The sequence below is a fragment of the Bactrocera neohumeralis genome, chromosome 2 (assembly GCF_024586455.1).
Source record: "Bactrocera neohumeralis isolate Rockhampton chromosome 2, APGP_CSIRO_Bneo_wtdbg2-racon-allhic-juicebox.fasta_v2, whole genome shotgun sequence".
NCBI classification, from domain to species: Eukaryota; Metazoa; Arthropoda; class Insecta; order Diptera; family Tephritidae; genus Bactrocera; species Bactrocera neohumeralis.
Genome location: NC_065919.1, coordinates 83,517,641 through 83,541,831, shown reverse-complemented (window position 1 = coordinate 83,541,831; position 24,191 = coordinate 83,517,641). Strand labels below are relative to the sequence as shown.

The following is a 24,191-nucleotide window of genomic DNA, read 5'->3' as shown; positions in this document are numbered from 1 at the left end:
TTTATAGCACACAGATAACTACTATCAGAAAGTATTCTCTCTAAATTTCAGTTATGTATATATCTCACACATTGACCGATAATTACCGTAAAAAATCAACCATAAGCACTGGGTCCACATATTCAGGCTTGAACAGTTTTGCTTCGATTTAGTCAATTTTTAGTCTTAAGGTGGAATACCTTAAAAACACTATTCATGCCAAGTTTTATCTCGTTATAATGGGTTGTCAAAAAAGTCTTGCGGTATTTTTATTGAATTTTTTTTTTTATTGAAATTGAAATGAATTTTTGATGACTCATGCCCAGCTCTTGACCGATGCTACGGCTGCTACTATGCCGGTCTCTTTCGACCAATTCAGCGATTTTATCGCAATTTTCGACGACAGGCCTTCCGGAGCGTGGCGCATCTTCGACCATCTCTACACCAGAACGAAAACGTTGAAACCAGCGTTGTGCGGTGGAAATGGAAACTGTATCGGGTCCATAAACTGCACAAATTTTATTGGCGGCTTGAGATGCATTTTTGCCTTTATCGTAGTAGTACTTAAAATATGCCGTATTTCTCTTTATTTTGCTCCATGTTTGCGACACTATAACTCACGAACGACTTAAAAGAAACGACAATCAATTAAACACGTGTTAGCGCGTGCAATGAGCTTTCCAAAAAGCATGACCGATGCGACGAATAAAACTGGACTACGCGCTTCAGCGCCAACTAGCGAAAATACCGCAAGACTTTTTTGACAAACTATTATTAATTGCCTCTTGATTTTTACACTGAAAAATGAAAGAATCAAATGAAATTTTGTTATATGGGTATTAGGCGTGGTTGTAGTCCGATTGCGCTCATTTTCGCTTTGTCATATAGGAATGTAAAAGGAACGTTACATACCAAATTTAGTTGAAATCGGTCGAGCGGATCTCGAGATATGTTAGGTTAGGTTAGATGGCTGATCCAGAGATATCTCAATTTGCTTGCACGGACGGACGAACGGACAGACAGTCCCCCGGATTTCAGCTTTTCTCGACATGCCGTTCATTTATATGTATATATGTATAAAACCCTATATCTATCTCGATTAGTGTTAGGTGATACGTACAACCGATAAACGATTATACTCTATAGCAACATGTTGCAAGAGTATAAAAACGGACGCATTTAGTGATATACATTATAATATACATAATAATATGTATGCGTGTAAGTGTAAAATACTTGTGGGAGGCGGCGGTGGTAAAAGCGAAAATAATTTACAGTTAGAGCAGGAGACATGCATTGGCACAGAAGTCCACTTCACTTGCACGCAACACACATTCGAGTGATGTCAAGCGTCCACACATGCTCTGTACGTACATACATATATACTCATACATGCATATGTACATAGCTCCCTTTTCAGGCCACCTAGTCTCTGCTGTGGGCGGCTGGCTAGCGGCTAGCGCTTTCGCAGTAGCGATGACGCCAGCAGCGGCGATGACGCCAACAACGGCTCGAATGACGTTGCGTCATTAAATTTTCATGACCATGTCGTGCGTTCCCTTTGTGTGTTATTTTCAGTTTTGTTTTCCTTTATTCTTTTTTCTGTGCACTTGGAGTTTTTGGTCATATGCACATTTTTTGCCCACTGCTTTCAGAGGGTTGTTTGGTGGTTGTTGTTTAATGAGCTTGTCGACCCCAACGTATGCCATGCACTTGAGTTAATTATAAATATTCATGGGGGGCAGCAAGGCAGGTGTGCTGGGAGAGCTTATATAATATTTTCTATACTTGTATAGAAACAAATTAATGACATATTTTAAATTTGAATAAATATGGAAAAGCTGGCCGGGCTGTAATCAAAGACAGTATTCGCAATTAGAAAAAAATTATTCGACAGCTTTTTAATTTTTTACCAAATTTTTAGTATTAAAGTCGCAAATGGTATCCTTGAAACTTTTATTGCATTTTTAGAATGAAATCTTTCTTAATGTCCTGGTCTTAGAATATCAGAATTCTAAAACCATCGATCTTTATACAAATGACATGGGTTTCCCTGAGTAAAAAACAGCCCTTTTCCAACAACTTTTTTCCCATATAAAAATTGAAATATTCCATTAGAAAAGAAATTCTGAAATTTTTGGAAAAAAATATTTTAAACTCGGCCATTGCGACGCCATTTCTGCTAACGCCTCGGAAAAGAGATGCGCCTGCGTTGGTAGGATAGCTCCTTACAGGATCATCTAAAGTGAAAAAAATACGTGTTTTAGTTAAAATCTTAACTTAGAACTTGGACGAAGAGAAAAAAAAATTGAAAATTGGATTTTTGCAGACATTTTTACAAAAAAATGAAAGTTTCAGTGAGAATTTCGCGAACTTTTTTTTTGAAATAGTTGTAAAATTTCACGAAGTTCGGTTGAGTAGTTCTCGAGAAAACTTGCCAGCCGACTTCAAAAACACAGTTTCGGGAAAAACGCATGTAAAGACGGCGCACTTAACCTAGCTAGTCTCGAGCGCACAAGTTCTCAAGGCTGTATCTCCGAAACTGTTACTCAGATCAACTTGAAAATTTAGGACAACATTCCAGAGGTGTTGTAGAATTTAATAAGATCACAAAAAAATCGATTTTTTGAAACCCGTAAACTCATGTAACCCCTTAAAGTCGCAAATGGTATCCTTGGAGCTTTCGTTTATATTGTTATTAACCCTTTGGATATGGTCTTAAAACATCAACATTCTGAATCTTTCGATTTTAATATAAATGAATAATATTACCAATGTTATGTATTTTAAAAAATTTTAGTCCGCCATGTCGCGGAAAAGTATAATAAATACATTGCCACTCTGTATCTTAAGCATAATCGCCATTTGGATCAGCATTTTATAAACTTCAGATTAATTTATAATAAAAGTCGGTGTTAACTTTGTACTGCAAATTATTTTTATATAATAATTTTATACACACATATATAAACATAATTATATCAATATTAGTTCTCGCAAAATTCGTTAGAGATGCCTCTGGAAGTTTGTTGAATTTTCTAGTTAGAGAGCTCTAACAAAAAGCCTTGCCACCAATCATGGAGATATTATTCATGCTACTGAAAACTTATTGCCGATTGATTTCTTTTCCTCAACACTTTTCTACTTTCTATAAGTAAATTTGTATTGATTTTTTTCTGCGCTCAACTGTGAAAAACTGGGCTTGCACAAATACATAACCGAAAAGTGAATGCGTATACAACTAACAAAGTGAATAAAACAGCGGAAGCATGAAATTTACTTTCTCGACACACCTGCCAAGTTTCTCAACCAACTTACCGAATAGTGAGTACAAACTCACTCCACTCTGCTGGCTGTGCCCCCCACAAGCAATTCAACATCAAAGATCTGTGTTCGTGAAATGTAATCCTCACACAAGCGTTGAAATTAGGGCTGAAAACAACAGCACGCACATACAGCCGGAGCGTATTTATTTATTTATTTTTTCTCATTGAGTGCATTTGTGCGTTTCCACCTTTCTAACCACCTCTTCGCTCCACCGCACTCTTCACATTCACTTTAAAGCCCAAGGGCTTTTAGCTGGCTGCTATGTATGCCAGAACTTCTACGAAGCTTTTTCGAGTCCTTGCTCCATCCATAGCTACACACATACAACTAAATTTATGTATAATTATTTACTCAAACGCTTTTCTTTCAGCGGCGTGTTAGCGTATTCAAGTGCATTTGGCCCGGCTCGGCCTTTTACCTACTATCTTTTTCATGCTTTTGTTTGTGTATTCATTTTATTGTTAGCATATCCGGCTATATCCCACTCTTACGCCATTCATTATCCTGAGGCATTTTCGCATTTTCCGCATTTTCTTTTTACAAATTGTTTCAGTGGCTTGTTGTTATTATTACCAACATTTCCATGTTCTCATGTTCTGAAAACGTTAGTGCCGGGCTTAGATAAATTGCTCCACAAGGATTCACGGTTGGCTAGGCACTTGTTTGCCACAGTTTGCAGCAGCACTAGTTTATTTAGTGCACAACCGGAGACTATAATGCGGCGCAATTAAAACGAAAATTAAGCCCCATTATTGTAGAAGTTCTATGTTGTCGAATGATGGAGTACAAAATTGCTACACGCTGCGTTTTAAGGGCATCATGGAAATAGGCAAGGTAGTAAAGTCTTCAAACTTATGTAGCAACTGTGAGTAAAGCCTTCTCTTTCTTTCGCTCATGACGTCACGAACTAATATCAAACGCACCACTAAATTATAAACTGCTGAAATTGTCGTAATCACTATTTCAATCAACCTTGAGATCATGTGAGGTATATGTTTTTTTAAAAACGTGTTGACATGATCTCATACTGGCATTTTCCTTTATTGAAGAGTGCCTTTCGTGATCAAACTATGTTTAAGATGACAAAAAATATCTTACACTTCTCAATGTGTTCTAATACTAGATAGCTGAGCTTCGCGGAGCTGGGCCAACGCTGGGCCACCATTGGTATATGCGCTGTCGCAAAAGCCTTTTAGCTCAAGAGCAAGAGATCTAGTGATCTCTTTGTTCTCAGTAAGGCTAGCTTCTCCATAGCTTTGGAGCTTTTAACAGCCTAATGCCTTATTGGCGTCGACGCAGTAAGGCTGGAAATTCTACCAGACGCCATCTGCAGAAGCTGTATGGAGAACATCAGGTGGAAACAACTCAACACTTCCTTCTTGACTGTCCCACGTTTGGTAGGCTTATACACTTGGGAATGCAAGCCGTCAGACATCAGACATATACAAATTTGTATTGGCTACGAAGCGTTTTGCTAGTTTATAATTTCTATGACCTCTTGCGATATCGGTTCCGCCATTTAACCTAACATTACCAGCAAGATTGCAAGATCGATGTTGGCAGTTGAGGTCTTTCGTTCGTAAGAGTTATTATTTCGATGGTTATCGGGTATGCAAAGTGCTTTACCTTACCTTTTTTCCTTACCGACTAAACGATTCTTCTTCTTCTGATTAATTTAATAATTCTGTGATATGGGATAATGTTGCCCTAGGCGAGATCTTACAACCTCCATCTAGCTAATAGAATCTAGCTACAAACCTGGCATTCTATACGTATATGTATACCATGATAGAGATCTTGGGTGTCTAAGTTCTACTAACAACTATTGAGCTGACGAATACACTTGTGTATGTATATAATAATAGTGTCATGTACACGTTCCCATCTGCTGCAACAAAAGTGATTCTGGATCTCACTCTGCTCCATATCGTTGTGGAAATGGGGTTTATCTCGGCTTTGATGTTACCAGGACTTGGGGAAAAAACAGGGTAATAATCGTTCAAAAGCAGCGTGTCGTTGGTGAGAATGTACTGATGGCAGTCTTTCCTAAAGGCGACATCACCCAGAAGATATATTTCGAAGAAAGGTTCAAAATTTTACTTGACAACAAAAGCAAGAGAGGATTCTTACACCATTGGCAGATATACAGAGATTATTCTAGAGAATAACTATCACCTGAAATACATACATTCATTCTCATTCGCGATGATAGTCAAGCGGCACTTCAAACAATCTTCTCTCTAGAACTCAAATCAACAATGTTACTGGAGTTTATTTCGAATTTATCCCCGAGTATAAGGGTATCAATCTCAGTACCATTGATCTGCTGGTGAAGCAAGCTGTTCCAACCAAGCCAATAGGACCTCCACACTTAACAAGAGGAGCTACAGTAAGCACAAAGCGGTTTTAGAAATCACCACTGGCAACAAATGGCCAGGCGTTGCCAGACGAAGGTGTTTCTTGGAGAGTTCGTTGCAAAATTGTTCTCCCCACGTACAAACTAGGACAGTTTGTGGTATTTTACTCTGCTAACTGCAACTGTCCTTAATTACTATGCCAAATATGAGCGCCATCTGTCAAGCAGTTCGTTTACAGCAGCTTTTTTAGTTGGTACACCAAATTTGGTATGTGGAATTGTTGCGAATGTTGGAAAAGGTGATTCAGTTTTATCAAACACACAAGTCTACGAGTGGTAAGCCTTCAAAGACGGTCGAAAGATCGATGAAAACATACCTCTTTCTGGACGATCTTCGATCTCTTCAACTCATGAAAATATGAATAAAAGTGAAGGATACGGTGCTGAACAATCGTCAAACAAGTGTTAGAGAGACGGTAAGTAGTCCAGTCATTATAGTAAGTTCACCTCGGAATTCGATATACCCATTTATGTGTCTGTAAATACTTGCATATTGACACCCTAAAGTTGTCTCAAAACCTACATATGGTAGGGTGTCAATATACAAGTATTTACAGACATATAAATGGGTAATCGAATTCCGAGATTCTTACCTAATTTAAGCTTAAATGACTGGACTAAAGAGAGCTCGACATTTCTCGCGAGTTTGTTACTATAATTTTGGTGGATATTTTGGGTATGAAACGCGTTCTGGCTCGACTCGTCCCAATAAAGCTGATTTTTTTTTCAAAAAGAATACCTTAAGCATGCTTAATCGTACGAGTTTCGATCCCACATTCATGTAGAGCATTATAACTGCCGATGAGACATGGGTTTCATAAGGCCATACCAAAAAGTTCTTATGAAAAGTGTTTCGAGGACTGGCTAATTAAATATTGTTAAATAATCAGATATTTTGCGTTTTATTAACAATTTCTGGGTACTTTGATAGATGTCACAATGTATGATAGAAAAAGATTATTTCAAAGCATTTTCTTAAAAAATGTATATTTGCTTATATAATCAACCGAAATATTATCTTTGAACTTTTACATTGAAATAACAACAAACATAAGAAACCCTATGTTTTCCGCCTTATTTATACAATACTTTATGAATTCACACCTATTTCGCCAGTCATTATATAATTACTTAAATATGAAGCCAATTTCATCAGTGTCGGAAATCCAAGCGTAGCGAGTAGTTTGTATAACTTTTATGATTGAAATGTGTGTCACTAGTGGAATGAAGAATATACCCATTTAAGAATATAACAAACAATTTTCAATAAACTTTGTAACAATGTTGTTGTACCACATATGGACTACGCAACATTTCAACGCATTTCAGCACCATTTACGTGTAATTAAATTTAGCAATTTGTAGAACGCCAACTCAATTAACTAATTTGTCGTTTTGTTTGCAAAATTTTTAATCAAAAACATTGAAAGCCAATTAAATTAATTCCAATACAAACGGATAACGAAACGCATGAAAATGGACGTCCTTTCACTTCACAGAAACAACATTTCAATCATAAAATTCTAAGCTAGTCGTTGTTTTGGAACCCAGACATTTTGAATGTAACGAAAACTTTTCAGAAAGCTAAGCACTTTGAAAGGAATTTCCACTAAGAAAGCCAAAATAAATATACAAATAAATTGAAAAAAGAAATTGGAAAAGCAAATCCAAATAAAACTCTTCAGTTTAAGGCAGTAAAATAAAAGCAAATGAAAAGTACTTGACATTGAAATCTAATGGAAATCTTGTTTCTGTGTCGTTAAAGGTTGTCCAGACGGTTGCCAACGATCCTACTAAAATGCAAAATTATGCCATACAACAAGTGTAGAGTGAAGAGGGAAAAGCTAATGTACGACAAGCCACAAGCAGCGGCCACAAAACCGAAGTTTAACGAAAGCAACGCTAAGTCAACACACACATATACTCACACACAACACTAAGGAAACGAACACAATGTGCCTGTTAGTAACAACAACAACAACAAGAACAAGTAAAACAACAAAATTTAGTAAAATCACAAGCAGCGGAGCAAACCGACTAATGTAAAAGTTTTTACATTCCAAACGAACTCGAGTTGAGCAGTAAACCCACAAAAGTTGCGAAGCTTACAAAAACGGTGAAATGCAACAAAAATGAGATTAAAAGTTCCAAAACTAACTGAAAACGTTTGGACTAATTATAAGACAACAACAAAGTACAGCATAGCGTTTAAAAAAGGATAGTAAGAGCGAAAAGGAGTCAAGCCAGAGCTAACGACACAAACAACACAGCAATTAAAGTGCGAACCCAAGAGCTACGCCATATTTAGTACAAAACTTCAGCAATTCAGCAATAAAGAGCGTATTTAAACATTTCAAAACATTTAACTTAAGTCTACTAACATGGCTGGTTCATTTCAAATACCGTTGCTCAATCTCGAGCTGCGCGAGGTCAAAGAAATCGTTTGGGAGAAAATTCAAGAGCCCGTCAACCAACGTCGTCTCATCTTAGTAATAGTCTCGATAGCGCTGCTTTTGGACAACATGTTGTACATGGTAATCGTACCCATCATACCGGATTATTTGCGTGAGATCGGTAGCTTCGATGATGACACACCAACGCCGCCGCCATTGCGTGATAATCGCACCGGTCTCATTATACCAGTGCACCACGACCATCATGGCCAGGACTCTGCCACCGGCATACTATTCGCATCGAAAGCCATTGTACAATTGATGGTGAACCCCTTCTCGGGTGGTCTTATCGATCGCATTGGCTACGACTTACCCATGATGATCGGTTTGACCATTATGTTCTTCTCAACTGCGATGTTCGCTTGCGGTCGCAGTTACAGTTTACTCTTCTTCGCGCGTTCGCTACAAGGTGCGGGCTCGGCTTTTGCCGACACATCAGGTTTAGCCATGATAGCGGATCGCTTTACCGAGGAGAATGAACGTTCGCAAGCATTGGGTATTGCTTTGGCATTCATCAGTTTCGGTTGTTTGGTAGCGCCACCGTTCGGTGGTGCACTTTATCAGTTCGCCGGCAAGGAAGTGCCCTTTCTCATTTTGGCGTTAGTGTGTCTCTTGGATGGCCTTATGCTATTGCTAGTAATGAAACCAGTTAAAGATCAAATAAGACAAAGCAAGGAGGTGCAACAACAAACGATTCCTATATGGCGCTTGCTAATGGATCCATACATTGCGGTCTGTGCCGGTGCGTTGACCATGTCGAATGTGGCGTTGGCTTTCCTAGAACCCACCATATCGCTGTGGATGGAAGATAACCTAACTACAGAGAATTGGAAAATCGGTATGGTGTGGTTGCCCGCCTTCTTTCCACACGTGCTGGGTGTGGTCATCACTGTGAAAATGGCGAAAAAGTATCCACATCATCAATGGCTGATGGCTGCCGTCGGTTTAGCGCTCGAGGGTTTCTCCTGCTTCATAATACCGTTCTCCAGCTCCTACCAAATGCTGATGTTACCCATTTGTATTATTTGCTTTGGCATCGCGCTCATCGACACCGCGCTGCTACCAACGCTGGGCTACCTGGTGGACGTGCGCTATGTATCCGTGTACGGCAGCATTTATGCCATTGCCGATATTTCATATTCGATCGCATACGCAGTCGGTCCCATCATTGCGGGCGGCGTAGTAGAGGCGATCGGTTTTACAGCGCTGAACTTCATCATTGCCTTCTCCAATCTGCTGTATGTGCCCGTGCTACGCAAGTTACGCAACATCTACGATTTCAAACCGTTCGAAAATGAAGCCAACATACTTATGCAAGATCCACCGAACAAAGAATATCAAACCTATGTAATGCATGATCAGAAACCGATTGATGGTGATTTCAAAAATCATCTTGAGTACGGTCAGCAATATCAGCAGGAGCAGGAATCCAATGTGGACGATACAAACTATGAGTACCAACAGCAAGATGGCGGCTACCAGCAAACTGGCGGAGGTGGCGGTGGCGGTTATCAGCAAAATCAGGGTTATCAACAGCAATATCAGCCTGGCTATCAGGAGCAGGGTGGTAATTATCAGCAGCAAGAAACGCGACATCTTCCACAACAACGCGTCGCAAACCCGTTCCAGCATCAGCAGCAGCAGCAGCAGCAACAACAGCAAATGAACGATGGCGGCGGCGGGAGTAGAGGCCCTGCTGGTCCAGCGAATCCATTTAGACAAGGATTTTAAAATGTTGTCTTACACAAAGTTAGCGGTAATCTATGTTTGTTTTTATATCTTTGATCGCATAGTTTACGTGTTTCGTTGATTTTACAATAACATAATATGTACTTTGTTGTTGTGGCTAATAATAATACTAATACTTACATATATACATACATATATCTATACACATAGGTAAAAAAAGTTAAACGAAAAAGAAAAAAACAAACAAAAATAAAAACGAGCATATATTTAGTAGAGCAAGTGGAGTGTACACTATAACCGCATGACTAGGCATACCATAGATACCCGTACATAATGTTGCACCTGAAATATCGCAACATACATACTACATATACAAATATACGCCAGTATGTAGTTACATAAGCAGTTAGATAACAGAATCTCAAAAGTAGCTAAGAAATTGAAAGCAAACAGCACAACTTTTGTATTATACACCGGAAATAGTTAAACATATATATTACATTATCATATAGGTATAACTCTAATTGGGTTAGAGGTCTAATATAGCAATAACAATGTACGCATCAATATGTATAGTCTATGTCGTGTGCTGTATGGAGTAAAGGAGGAGCGCTTCTGAACGGTTATTGTGTGCAACACATCGCTATTTAGTAAATATTCTCAAGCACAAATTATTAGTTTAGGGTTAAACAAATTTATAGTGTCTTTATTATTTATTGAAAATTTAGATATTTTACGCAAAGGCATCGGCTAGTTGGTTATGGAACTAGCTTAGCACCACTTATGACTAAAGTGTGGCATACCTATGTATGACTGTTGTCAAAAATACATGGCAAAATACCGTTAATAATTCTCGATAGGCGATGACTGAAGTTTAGACAAAGGATTGATGTAATCGTTATGAAATAGAATATAGAACACTGATTGGATTTAACAACAACAAAAGTTGTATAAAGCACAGTGTGAAAATCTGATTTAATTTGCTAATTAAAGAAATGAAAATATATTTTCGCCCTTCAAACTATGAAGAAACTAATTATATATAGGTAGTTCGAAAAAAAAAACACTGCTAAAAATTGTGTCACACAAGTGTCTATTTTCAGATATTCTTCCAGCGACAGTTAGCTTAGTTTAGATAGCGATCCCTCAAGGTGACTTCGGGTTCACACTTTGGACTGCTTGATACAAACCTTTACGAAAATCGCCAAATTTTTCATGCGTTACACTGGTATAGGCCATTAACGCCAACTAGCACATATTTCCCGTGGACATCGCCGGAAGTGTATGGCTGCAAAAGTTGCCTCAGAGAGCCTGGGTTCTTAAAATAACGAGGGACTTAACACTCAGAAATCCTCACTCACTTTGACTTCATACCGGTTCCCTTCGGCTTGGAAACCGAACTCTGGCGGCTCCTTCTCTACCCACATGCCGGCGAGGAAGTTGTGGGTGGGAAGAAGCCGTTGGAGGAAAGGGGCAGTGAGCTTCTTCACGGATGGGTAAAAGCTTGGGGGAAAGGTTGGTGGTGGAGGGATCTACTGTTGGGAGCTCTCTATGAAGTCTGGTTTCAGACTTCCTGACTATTGCAGTGTCTTCTAGGCCGAGGTTGTAGCCATTAAGGTAGCAGTAGATTTACTGCTCCGAAGTGCAGCCTCCTTCAGAGAAGTGACCATCTACACAGATAGCAAAGCGACGATACTAGCCTTGAACTCATTATCAGTGGGTTCAGGGCTGGTCGAAGACTGCCTAACTTCGCCTTAGAACCGCTATCGGTAGAATGGGAGAGGTTCGGTGCTCCCGTATCCCGTATGCGCTGTCGCAAAAGCCTTTCGGCCCAAGATCGATGGCAAGAGATTTAGTGATTCTACCAAGCGTAATCTGCAGAAGCTTAATGGGAGAAGATGAGACGAAAACAATTCAATACTTCCTTCTTGACTGTCCCGCGTTTGGGTAGTCAAGACTTAAACACTTCGATGCATAACCGTTGGACCTTCCAGCGAACATTCAATCTTATCGCATGAATTCCGATCGAGCTGTGTCCAGTCACTGAACTTCCTACATTTTGACTTGAGCCAGAAAAACTTTGCGATTGCACAATTGCTAGTATGTGACCAACACACAGCTTTGAGTACCAACTACTCAGTAGTTCCCATTCTGCAGCTGATGAGGTACTCACCTAACCTTGTAATTTCATCAGCCTTGCAGTTTGCTACAATTCCGCTATGGCCCAGCACAAATCAGTCTAATCATGAAGTTAATCGATACCAGAGTTCTGGAGTCGATTCACTTATATAAAGTTTTGAATATATTTCCAGTTCAGTTTTAAAAATACTAATCGTAAAGCGTTCTGCGCATGATTTTTGAAAATATGATATACTATATTACATAGATATGTACATAGCATATCAAGTTCTACTGAGCGTTGACTTAGATATTGACTTAGTTATGGAAATTTATAAAATTATCCATTTATTTACTTAATTAAAGCATTTTTAATGATTCCTCTGTGAAAACTTCAGTCATTTTAGCCGCAATACCAATATCAGGTATATTAGTTAAAATTCTCAAAAGAAAAAAACCACTTTTGTTTGTAAATTATATGGATTATATGGAAAAGTATATAAACAATGAAGCTAGCAAAACCAAAGATTACCAGTTAGACATACTAGTATAATGACAAAGCGTAGAACGAAAATGAAATCGGAAGTTACGAGTAACAAAAATTAGCATGTATTTATGTATGTAAGTACGACGAACTGGCGATTCGGTGCTGCACTACCAGCACTATCCCCACATGGCATCAATATCGCTTACATATCAAAAGTTGCACAAAAATCTTTCGGGTGTCATTGTGAAGTGCTGCTGGCGCACCGAAGCGCACGTTCGTCTTTCTAGGTTTAATAAAACAAACACAAAAACAAAAAGATCCTCAGTTCAATTATGTGTTTAGTTTAAGTTTGACGCCACAAGCCGACATTGCACCTGGGACGATACGACGCACACGTCTACATATCAATTAAAAAAGTTGACGTGCTGCCGATTGAGTTCACAAAAGTCACTGTGGCGGATAACGATTCTTAAACATAAGACACAACCAAGGTAACGATACATATCAGAGTCGCATGGCTCGCCTGTTAAAATTACCACAGTGATATTAATTATTGCTATTTAGCCTGTAATATACATACATACATTTATAAAAAACATACTATATATACTTACATATATTATATATATACCTATACATAACTATACATACATATATAAATATAAATATAATTATATAACTTTACTCGTGTGTAGTTTATATAACTCTTTGAAATTAAGCGATTATGCGACTATAGCATAATCAATGAATATCTACACTGGCATAAATATTTTTATTGCAATTATGCGCTAAACACTGTAGTTAATATTTATATGTATGCATATGCTAGACTTATGTAAGTGCGAATTATCATATACGTATGTATGTTATATATGCAAATATGTAACGTCTTACACCGTTATAAACACATGATTAATGTTAACTTTTCGATAGTGTTTATAATTAGAAACAAAAAATAACTGTAAAAGTTCTGCAATTTTTATATTTAAACTGTATGAGTAAATATTAGTTACTGATATGTACTCATTAGTATGTAATTATATGTATGTATGTAATATGTATATATAGATGTGCACGTGATGTGAGTATCGAGATATATACCTATAGTATATTTTGTGAGAACAGCATAAAAATATTTTAATTTATTTTTAAACGAAATATTACAGTATTTATTTGTAATCTAAGCACCTTAGACCGGGTTTACACACGAAGACTTTTCTTGTTCATTAACGGAAGATTCACTTTCAGTGTTGTCCAGTGCTTTTATGCGAGCGACACGAGCCTGGCAACTCAAATTGGACATTTTTCTGCATTCTCTAAGCTTTATTTTGAACTTAAATTTTTTAATTAAATTAAATTGAATTAAATTTTTTTAAATTAAATTAAATTTTTAAATTAAATTTAAAAAATTTAAATATAAATTTAAAAAATTAAATTAATTTTAAAAAATTTAAATTTAAATTTAAAAAATTAAATTAAATTTAAAAAATTTAAATTTAAATTTAAAAAATTAAATTAAATTTACTTTATATTCACTTACTAGTTTTTTCGAGATTTAATAATTAATGAAAATAAAGTACGATTACATTTTAAAGTTCTTTAATAATCAGTGATTCACTTTGAACATTTTCGGATAACCTTGATCATGTAATCAATTTCTAGTAGGACTTCCAAAAAAAGATATCCAGCCGTGAAGAAGGTTTGTGCTTAATATCATCTCAAATACGAAAATCAGAAAAAATATTATTATTATGAATGTAAGTAATGTTCGAAGGACAAGTCAAAATTTTTTATTTTGACAAAATGGGGCTTTAAAAAAGTCGTTTTTTAATCTAATTCCTTCGATCACTATCTGATAAATACTTGTATATCAAAAAAGGTCGTTTGAAGTTTTCCAGCCTGTCACTCCAACTGTTTTGGATACATTTTCCTCATTATCTACAGCGTTTCTAAAATAAAATGCATTAGGAGCCGATTACGATAACTTAAAAAAATTATGCTAAATTCGGTCATATCTCCGGAATAATTGGACGGATGAACTGCAAGTTTTCGAAGAATATCCTTCGATACTATTTTTGAAAATATTGCATCAAATTAAATACTCAATTTTTTAAATTCTTAAGTGGTTATTCGTCATTTAGTATTTCTATTATGTTATGCAAATTTATTATGAGCAAAAAATGATAAGATGATGAAAAACTCATTTTTTTTTTCAAATTTATTATTCGCAATGGCAACCATAAAAAGAAGTTCAAAAAGAAAAGTAATGCCGATTAGTACAACGAACTTTTTCGAACAAGAACTCGAAGCGTATTAGCCATACAGCCGTACACGAGCGACTCGGTGCTTTTGCCTTTCCTCGTGCTTCACCTACAAACTACTTGTTTGAACAACAAAAGTCCTCGTGTGGCCGAACACGAGCGACTCGGTGCTTTTGCCTTTCCTCGTGCTTCACCCACAAACTACTAGTTTGAACAACAAAAGTCTTCGTGTGTGAACGCAGTCTTAGCAAAAGGTTTCAAATAATCCTTTTGTTCGGTTATATAGCATATAACGGATTAAACAGCCTAAAGAAGTGACTTTGATTTGATCAAAGACAGAATTATTGCATATAAATTGTAATTTTAAATTTCGTTATCTTCTTCAGGATTTTGTCTCAAAAGCATTTTCAACCGATGTTTATTGTCAGTTTCAGTGTTATTGTATTTGTAGTTGGAAATTGTTGCTTTCATTGAAAAGTTATATTTCCACATCGCTAGTTCTAAAATTTTAATAATTTATATAAGAATATAATATAAAATTTCCAACATGTTTTCGAAAAAAATTACAAAAACAAACTGTTCTTCAACGTTTCGATCAGTTTCATGCACAACAAAAACTGTAAAATTAGTTAAAAGCGAAGTACATAAGAAATATAGCAGAAAATTTAAAAATAATATTAATAAAATCTATATGTACATAAACAAAAAATATGAAAGCAGCATACGATTTCATATTTACATACCTACCAATCAATTATTATTTGCTTGACTTTATGTACTGCACAGAAAACGCTGTGAATATTCGAGAGCAGCAGGCATAAATGTCGATGAAATTAGCAGGTGTACCTTAAATGTGAATTAATTAATATTAAATAGCTACATGTACTATGTACACACACACATACACACATGTGTCACCGAAATACATGTAAGAACAGTTATACAGTTATTAATAATATATTTGTACGCCTAAATAAGAAAGGAGTTTCTGCAGTTAAAAACCGTTTAAAGCAAACACGTTTCATTCGTTTCGTCTGCACTTTGCCAGAACAACACAGATATTCCCCGTTCCCGTTCTATATACAAGACAAACACAACCTATATATAACCCAAGCGAGTGTGTACACACGCAAAATGCTTTACAAATAGTTATACAAACAAATATATATCTATAACGTTTATTGAAAAAATTTTGTATTACACAAATATATATTATGACGTCTAGTTGTCAATTTGAGGTAATTCGTCAATATTTTATAAACTCTACCTATTCAATTGTATCATATCTAAACTTTACCCCTGCCCGTATATTTCCGAAAAAAGCACTATATACTATACACAAATATAAATATATACATATGTATATACCTATATTCTGATATACTCATGATTGGATGAATTTTGAATTACAAAATGCTAAAACATTTACAAAGCGATTATATAATATACATACATATGTAAGTACTTACCTACATATGTATGTATGTATGATTATGTATTGCGTCGAGGTAAAATGTTAAAACCGTAAACATATCAGATAATACGGCCATTTAAATAATTTTAGCGCTATATACAACACGTACATATGTAAAATCCATGTATTACAAGCAATAAGCTAAGTAAATACATAGAAATTTAGGTATTCAGTGACGCATGTAACTACATTGACACACATATACACGAAAAATTGCTAGAAATACATACATATGTACATCATAGTTATAATAATGTATATTAAATACATTACATAACCTCAATTATTATGCAGTTATGTTGCTAAATATGTTTTGTTTTTTTTTTCGAAAATTGTTTTCCAAAGCGGAAATTGCCTTAAAGTAAATATTATTGTATTTATAAAATATTTTAAATTATTTAATTTTAATTAGTTAATTAATTTTTTTTTTTCATAAACTAATAATATTTAATAAAAATTAATTGTACCTAAGCATACATCACCACAATCAAGCAGTTATAGCAACACCATCAAGCCAAAACTGCAAAGTAAGAGAAGGAACCATCTTCGGCTTGCTTTCTTTGCCGAACTAGCCGATATTGCAAAGAAAGTCGAAAAAATATATGAACATATATACATATATACCTACGTATATGCTATACAGCACTGAGTAGACATCCTTTAGGATACCTGCGCTTGACGCGAATTTCAACAGACTTTGCGACCTCCCTATCGATACCCCCTCCAATATATCACACCGTGGGGACCCCAAATGCTTGCGGCGTAGTCTTGCCAATGCGGGGCAAGTGCACAAGAGATACTCCATTGTTTCCCTAGTGTCCTGCTCTAGACATTTCCTGCAATCTTCTCGATCTGTCAGCCTCATCCTGCGGGCGTGTGTCGCTACCAGATGGTGACCAGTTAGTATTCCCATCAAGTATCTACAGTTTCTTCTATCGAGTGCTAATAAGAATTTTGTGTACTTTCGCTCTACCGTTTTGCACATGATTTTTGCAGTTTTGCATACAAATCATTAAATCGGGTTTTGTTTTTCTTTGCCGTGCTTCTGTCAAGATCGTCGTATAGACAGTGCACGGGTTTCAAAATGTTCCGTTTCGGATGTTAGCCGTACTCCTTTCTTGGCAATCTCGTCCACTATTTTATTGGCCTGGATGCCTTTTTGACCAGACAGCCAGTAGAAGTGAAGTCTGGCAACACTTTCTACTGCTGCCCTGCTTCTCAAGGCGGGCCGATATGCAATACGAGGTTACTGTCTTGATTTCTGCTTAGGTGTTAGTTTAGGAATGGCCTGCAGGTGAATCCGCGGATTTCACAATAGCAAAGACCTCAGCTTTAAATATACTGCAGTTGTCCGGCATCTTAAAATATTGCCTTATGCTTAACTCTGGATAGTATATTTCCGTGCCAACTCCATCGTTCATTTTCGAGCCATACGTATAAATATTTAGAGTGTTGCGCGTAGCTAACATACGTCTACGCCAGCCAATCCCAGTTGAAAAGTGGGATTATGTAGTCGGTGTTGGTCCAACCGCCATTACCCCTAAAAAGTGGATCATAAAACCCTTACAGATCGACAAAGCGCTTTGAATCTGTTGAAAATTTATTGAGACTGTTAATATTAGTGTAATGTTAGTCGGTCATTAAATTCTAATTCATTGTGATATTTTTCCTGACGAGTTCGTAGTTTCGCTGGAGATAACATATACACTTCTACTAGTGGGGAATTTTTGTGAAAGCTGCGGGACTAAACAATAGATTTTCGAAACTTTTAAGCGCAGATTCATTGGAAATATTTGAGTTTGAAATAATAACTAACTGTTAGAATGACTTCGGAATAAGTGAGTGGCATTAAGGCCGATGTGGTCTCTTTGTTTTGATAGTCACTGTTTCTGCAAGCATTATCCGTCGGGGTGTTGAAAGGCTTGTTTTTCAAGATTTAGAGTTTGTATACTCAGTGGGTTAGCAGTGGCAATTAGTTGGTGTGCAACTGGCATGCTGAGTGATGTATGGTATTTATTTTAATTAAATTTTTTGTCATAATTTAATAGATCTACACTAATTGTACAAATTAAGAACACAAACAACCATTATACATATGCAAGCATATACATGTGTTACCTACATACATACATATATCATACACATTTAAGTAGAACATATTTACATGCAATTATATGAAAAATGTAAACGATTACAAAAACAAAAAACAAAAACAAATCATGACAAAATCTCCCATCAAAATGTATCAATTAACAAAAGAACAGAACAAAAGTGAACAAACCGTTGAAGTGAATAATGCAAACACATGCAATTATATATATAAATATTTCTGTATATTCCAAGTTTTTACATAATACATATGCAAAAATGTAGACTATGTGAAAATTAATTATAGTAAAGTAATTAAAAATAAAAAATAGTGCAAAACTATAACGGTATCTATTATAGTTATATATAAATTATTGTAATATGTTTAATAAAATGGATTTTTAAGTATGTAACTAGAAAGAAATATGAAAACATTAAATTTAAGACGACTTTATGTTGGATGTTCATAGAGTTTATATAAATAAGTGTAAATACGATGTAATGTAAGGAAAATAAGCAAAACTTAGGCACCTTCAACTAAGCGAAATTGAAAGCAACATAAAATGTATTAATGAGACATAAATAATATACTATATAAATACATTTTACACATACTCACACTTGAAAGCAATATTTTGTATGTAAGGTAATGTGTATTACTCCAATTTTTTTTGTAGCAGACTATTATTCAAAAAATTAACCAAAATATTCTGGTAATGCATTCATACCTAGTAGATGCTTTTTTGCTATTTTTTTCAGCAACCCAGTTTTAGCAAAGACTACTTTTAGAACAAATTTTATATTTTTTTAAACGGTTGGATTTTTTAGATAAACCAACTTCCTCTCGCCACTTCTCTGCGAAGCTATATTTTGAACTCTCTTCTGTTGCCAATAGTTTATATTTGAATATATCAACAAAATTGTTTGTGGATTACGTTAGAAGAGCTAATGTCATCACCTAAAATGCAAAGAAAAACGTATCATCAAAATAATCGCAATTGAGTTTTTTCTTGCTTATGGTTCACTACAACCTATAACTTACCTAAAAGCATAAAATTTTTAGATATAACCAATATATAACCAATATATAACCTATATAACCAAAAATATAACCATTATATAACCATTTTATAACCGAAACTCATATTTTGTTTCAAAATAAGTGTTTTCAATTATATCGTTTTTCCTACGCCTATTAACTTATGAAAAGTGAGGTTACGTTTTTTGGCATTTTAGGCTACGATTTGTATTACTATAAATATTTTTTCCAAGCATTTCGTTACTTAACCCACAAGTTTTTTTTTTAATTTTCGAAAAAAAATTGCATGGATTCCATAACCGATACATTACAAATCTCAGAGCTTAAAGTGATATGAAATATCATTTATAAAACAAAAGAGTAAATCACTTATTTACTCGCCCATAACAGTTCCATCTAGACATATGTGGTTTTATATACGATTTCGCCAAAAAATTACAAAATTTAAAATGAAATAAAATATGCTTCCACAGCGAAAATTAACGACACTTCTGCAAAGGTATAATGCATATTAATACAACTACAAATATCAGCAGAAAAAATATAAATATTTAGCATATCTACATATGTACATTTATACTACATACTACATACAACAAATGTCCTTAACATACCTACGCCCATCACTCTCATATACATACATATGTACATCATATTAAAAAAAAAATAAGAAAAAAATACAAATTATAGAAAATCATATAAATATTGTAATTAACCAGTTTTAGCCTAAGTATGTAATGTAAATTAAGGAAATACAGTTTATCTTAGCAAATGTGCCGGCAAAGTGTAATATTGAGTAATAAATGTATTAAAATTATTTTAAATAAAAACGAAAAATAAATTTAATCAAGCAAAAACAGAGATTTACTAGCAAAAACTAATATTTAGTTAGTAGCAAATACTTAAAATAAAAAAAAATATTACAAGTAAAAACATAAAACTAAAAATAAAAATATTATAAAAAATATTCTAATTAAAAAAGAAAAAACTAGTAAAAACATGTGTTTTTTGAAGAAATTAGAACTGGCAATATTTTTTCTTTTTTCTGATTTTTTCGCCTGCTGAACATGGGTTGGAAGTGTAGGAAGCATTTTTGTTTGTTTTGTTACTCAAACATATGAGTATTAATATCTGTAGCTCAAAATGGTAAAGAAATAGGTAATGATACCAGTTACCATAACGGTTAGTTGTAATGGCTACCGAAATAAGCGCTACTTAGTGTAATATGATTTAGGCAAAGTATTTTTATTTTATCTGGGAAACGATTTTCGATGTTCAGCGTGTTGAATATTATGACTTTTTGTTTTTATTTAGAAAATATTCACCAGACATTAAGCATGTTGTTTATTATATCAAATTTTGCGAAAGATATTATGGGAACCATAACTAAATGTATTTTATAGCAATCGAAACAAATTCAAGAGATCGTCGCTGCGCATTGGATTAACATAGCCAGCCACACTATTTTAGAAAGTGTTGTTTTTTTTTCAAAACTCTTCTCCCTTCTTTGTTTATTATTCTGCTTATATTTCTTCTTGCTTTACTAGGACTTGATTTGAGGAAATTCTTTACCATTTTCTGAGTGTTATAAACTGTTAGCTTTTAAAAACCGAACATTCTAATTAATCGTGGTTTAACAAAATATGTGTGTGTTCTTTTGCTATGCCACTCGGTAAACTGGAGAATTATTAACCTAAATACTGTCGAATGGCATTCATGAACTGAATCCTGCTTTTTTATACTCTAAAACAAAGAAATATCTAGTAAATATAATTTTGGAAAAAAAGAAAAGTAGTAAATACAATTTCGAAAGAGAAATAATTACTATTTAAGAAAAAAAAAAGTAATTTCAATTTTGAAAAAAAGCTAAAATTGTATTTGCTTACGAGATGTCAAAAAAAAACATTGCGTTATATTCGCTTTTAATCAACACATTTAGGAAAATATTAAAAATTTAATAGATCATTTACAAAACTATGAAAAACCGTTTATTGCTTATTAATATACCATAATTAGTTGGAACTATATATTATATATATTTGACATTAAATTTCCAGTTAAAGATTCATAACCTGTGTATATTCTCTACGATTTTATATTTTCAATAAATTACACTAGTTAAATGAAAACAAAACTTTAATCAAGTACACAAAATTAATGAAAAAAAAAACGAAAAAATAATAAAAATAAATCATAAAAAAATAAACTATAAGTATTTGAACTTAAGTGTTGATGTGTTTGTAATTTATTGCGCAAAAACTATGAAAAACAAATTACATTTACTTAATTTGTTGTAAATTAAAACCCACATACATACATAAGGGAACAGTTGTATTGCAATTTTCGATTAAAACAAATAATACAAAAAATGTTATAAATATGCACCTTACCAAAGGCATAAAAATAAATATAATAAAGATAAGGTCGGATTTGCAATAGAAAATATATAAAAAATACACCATTTGAAGTTATGACTAAAATTTAAATCATGATTACATGATTAATTACAATACATACGCGTATGTGTATGTGTGACATGAACGAATTAACCGTAATTTTATCAAGCTGTAATTAATGTACCATACACTGCAAACAATAAATCATGGCAAGGGTATCAACAACACATACATATTTGCATACAAAGTGCTAACTAACAAACACAAACAAAAAAGCAAATTTTATTTAAAAATTAATCATAATTTAATAATGGCATTTAAGTATTTGGTAACAAGCAAATACTTATAAACACAAATATGTAAGCATTCACACATGAACACATACTCACCATATTATAACTGAATTCTTATAATTAAATATTATTATATAATCCATATTTAATATAATGCAAATGTTAAAGTGCAACAATGTTCAATGAGAAGTTCTGTAACGCGTGGCAGGCTTTCCAAACTATTAAAAAATACAAAAACAAAAACAAAATCATGGTATAAAACATATAGAATATGCCCACAGATACGATGGATTATATAAACTCTGTAATTATATGATATCGTAAAAAGCAGCTGCAACAAATGGAGTAAACATACTATTAAAATATAATTGTTAATCAAAAACAAAAAAAAAATATGGCAGTGTTTTATTTTATGGTCAAAATATTTTTTCATTAAGGTTTACCAATCTAAACGGGTTAGATCTCCAAAATAACAACTCTTGGCCGTATAAATTTCGAGTCAATTCCCGTGCATAGAACACACAAAAGCTAGTGTGACTTGACAATACTTTTTCATCTACTGTAACTGTAACATGGGGATGAAAAACGTGAAAGAAGATTTAAAAAGCCGTCATCGATTCGCCATTTCTGCGCGCTAGCCTTGGCTGTTGCTCACTTGCAAGCAAATAGTTATGCAACAACACAAAGATAGTTAGTGATACAAGAGAGAGTATGCATTAATGAGGTTATAATACTTTCATTAACTAGGTATAATACTTTTCTTCAATGTTACCAAATTTTATTTTACAGTTTTGAGACAAGTGCTACTATTGTGAATGGTTCAAATAAGCACTTACTGTTACAAATGAAATTACAAAGATTTTTTATTGATTTTAAAATGTAAGACTTGAACTTGTTTCTAGAAAGGAGAAGATGTAGCCGCTCGAAACCAAGCGAAACGGCAACGCTACTTTGTGCGGGAGAGGCATTTCTCCCCAAAGGAAGATACCATACATGAACTCAATTGCGCATGGGTGAAAAGGCTTACGAGGTGTGTTCAAAAAGACACAGTTTGCTGACAGTTTTCTTCGAATGCAGGGGCCTGCTGCCGCAACCACCGTATTCCCCAGATCTCGCCCCCTGTGACTTTTTTTGTTCCCTAAACTGAAGAGGCCCATGAAAGGACGACGTTACGCTTCTCTTGACGAGATAAAGACGGCATCGAAGGAGGAGCTGAAGAAGATAAAAAAAAAATGATTTTTTGAAGTGCTTTGAAGATTGGGAAAAACCGTTGGCACAAGTGTATAATATCTCATGGGGATTACTTTGAAGGGGACAAAATAGATATTTATGAATAAATACATAATTTTTGAAAAAACACAAAATTCGCGATACTTTTTGAACACACCTCGTATATTTAAACTGCTGGTTTAGTTTGCTCGATTCGCTACTCTCTTACGCTTGGCGAAGAATTTTCCAGTCATCATAGCACTTGGAAAAATCCTCCGTCATGATGGCCATCAGAGCCTTCATCAATTCAGCTTTAATATCCTTAATTGAGTCAAAACGGCGTATTTGGAGTGATCATTTGAATTAGCTGAATAGCCAGAAGTTACGCGAAGGTAAATCAGGCGAATGCGGTAGTTGCATCACAATATTAGTTAAAATGTGACGAAATGATCGAAAATAACCAATGCAGTATGAGATGGTGCATTATCGCACTTCTTATTCAATAAATTCTTTGAAGTTGTAGATAATTTCGTCTATCTTGGAACCAGACATGCCAACAGGTTTAGGCAATTGAGAAGCAAAGTAAAAATCGAAGAATTCACTTTTAGAGCTTTTACAGAAAAAAAATTGCTGAATTCGACAAACGCTGGAGGTCATGTTGTCCGGATGGACGAAAAGTCCAGCTCAGAAAGAATTAAGTACCACCGGGGGAAGCAGAATTCAACGCAGGAAGAGAGGAAGACCTCCACTCCGTTGGAAGGACCAAGTGGAGAAGGACCTGGCTTCGCTTGGAATATCCAATTGGAACATAGCGAAAAGAGAAACGACTGGCGCGCTGTTGTTAACTCAGCTACATATAATCGCGTAAGCGGTGTCCACGCCAATTAAGAAGAAAGATTATCATATCACATACTATAAAAATATTTCCTGATTTTCACTAAGGTACCTCACATGCAATCACC

General features: G+C 34.8%; 2 protein-coding genes across 2 annotated transcripts in view; both read left to right on the top strand.

Moving 5' to 3' along the window:
• The window catches only part of LOC126759933 (vesicular acetylcholine transporter), a 49,125-nt gene extending 26,710 nt beyond the window's left edge, over positions 1-22,415 (top strand). The window contains exon 2 of the mRNA XM_050475168.1: positions 7,488-22,415. Within this exon, the coding sequence (XP_050331125.1) occupies positions 8,104-9,906 (1,803 nt within the window). The 5' untranslated portion in view covers positions 7,488-8,103 and the 3' untranslated portion in view covers positions 9,907-22,415. The remainder of the gene's footprint in view (positions 1-7,487) is intronic.
• The window catches only part of LOC126759930 (choline O-acetyltransferase), an 89,765-nt gene that overhangs the window by 26,708 nt on the left and 38,866 nt on the right, over positions 1-24,191 (top strand). The gene's annotated exons all lie outside the window — the stretch shown is intronic.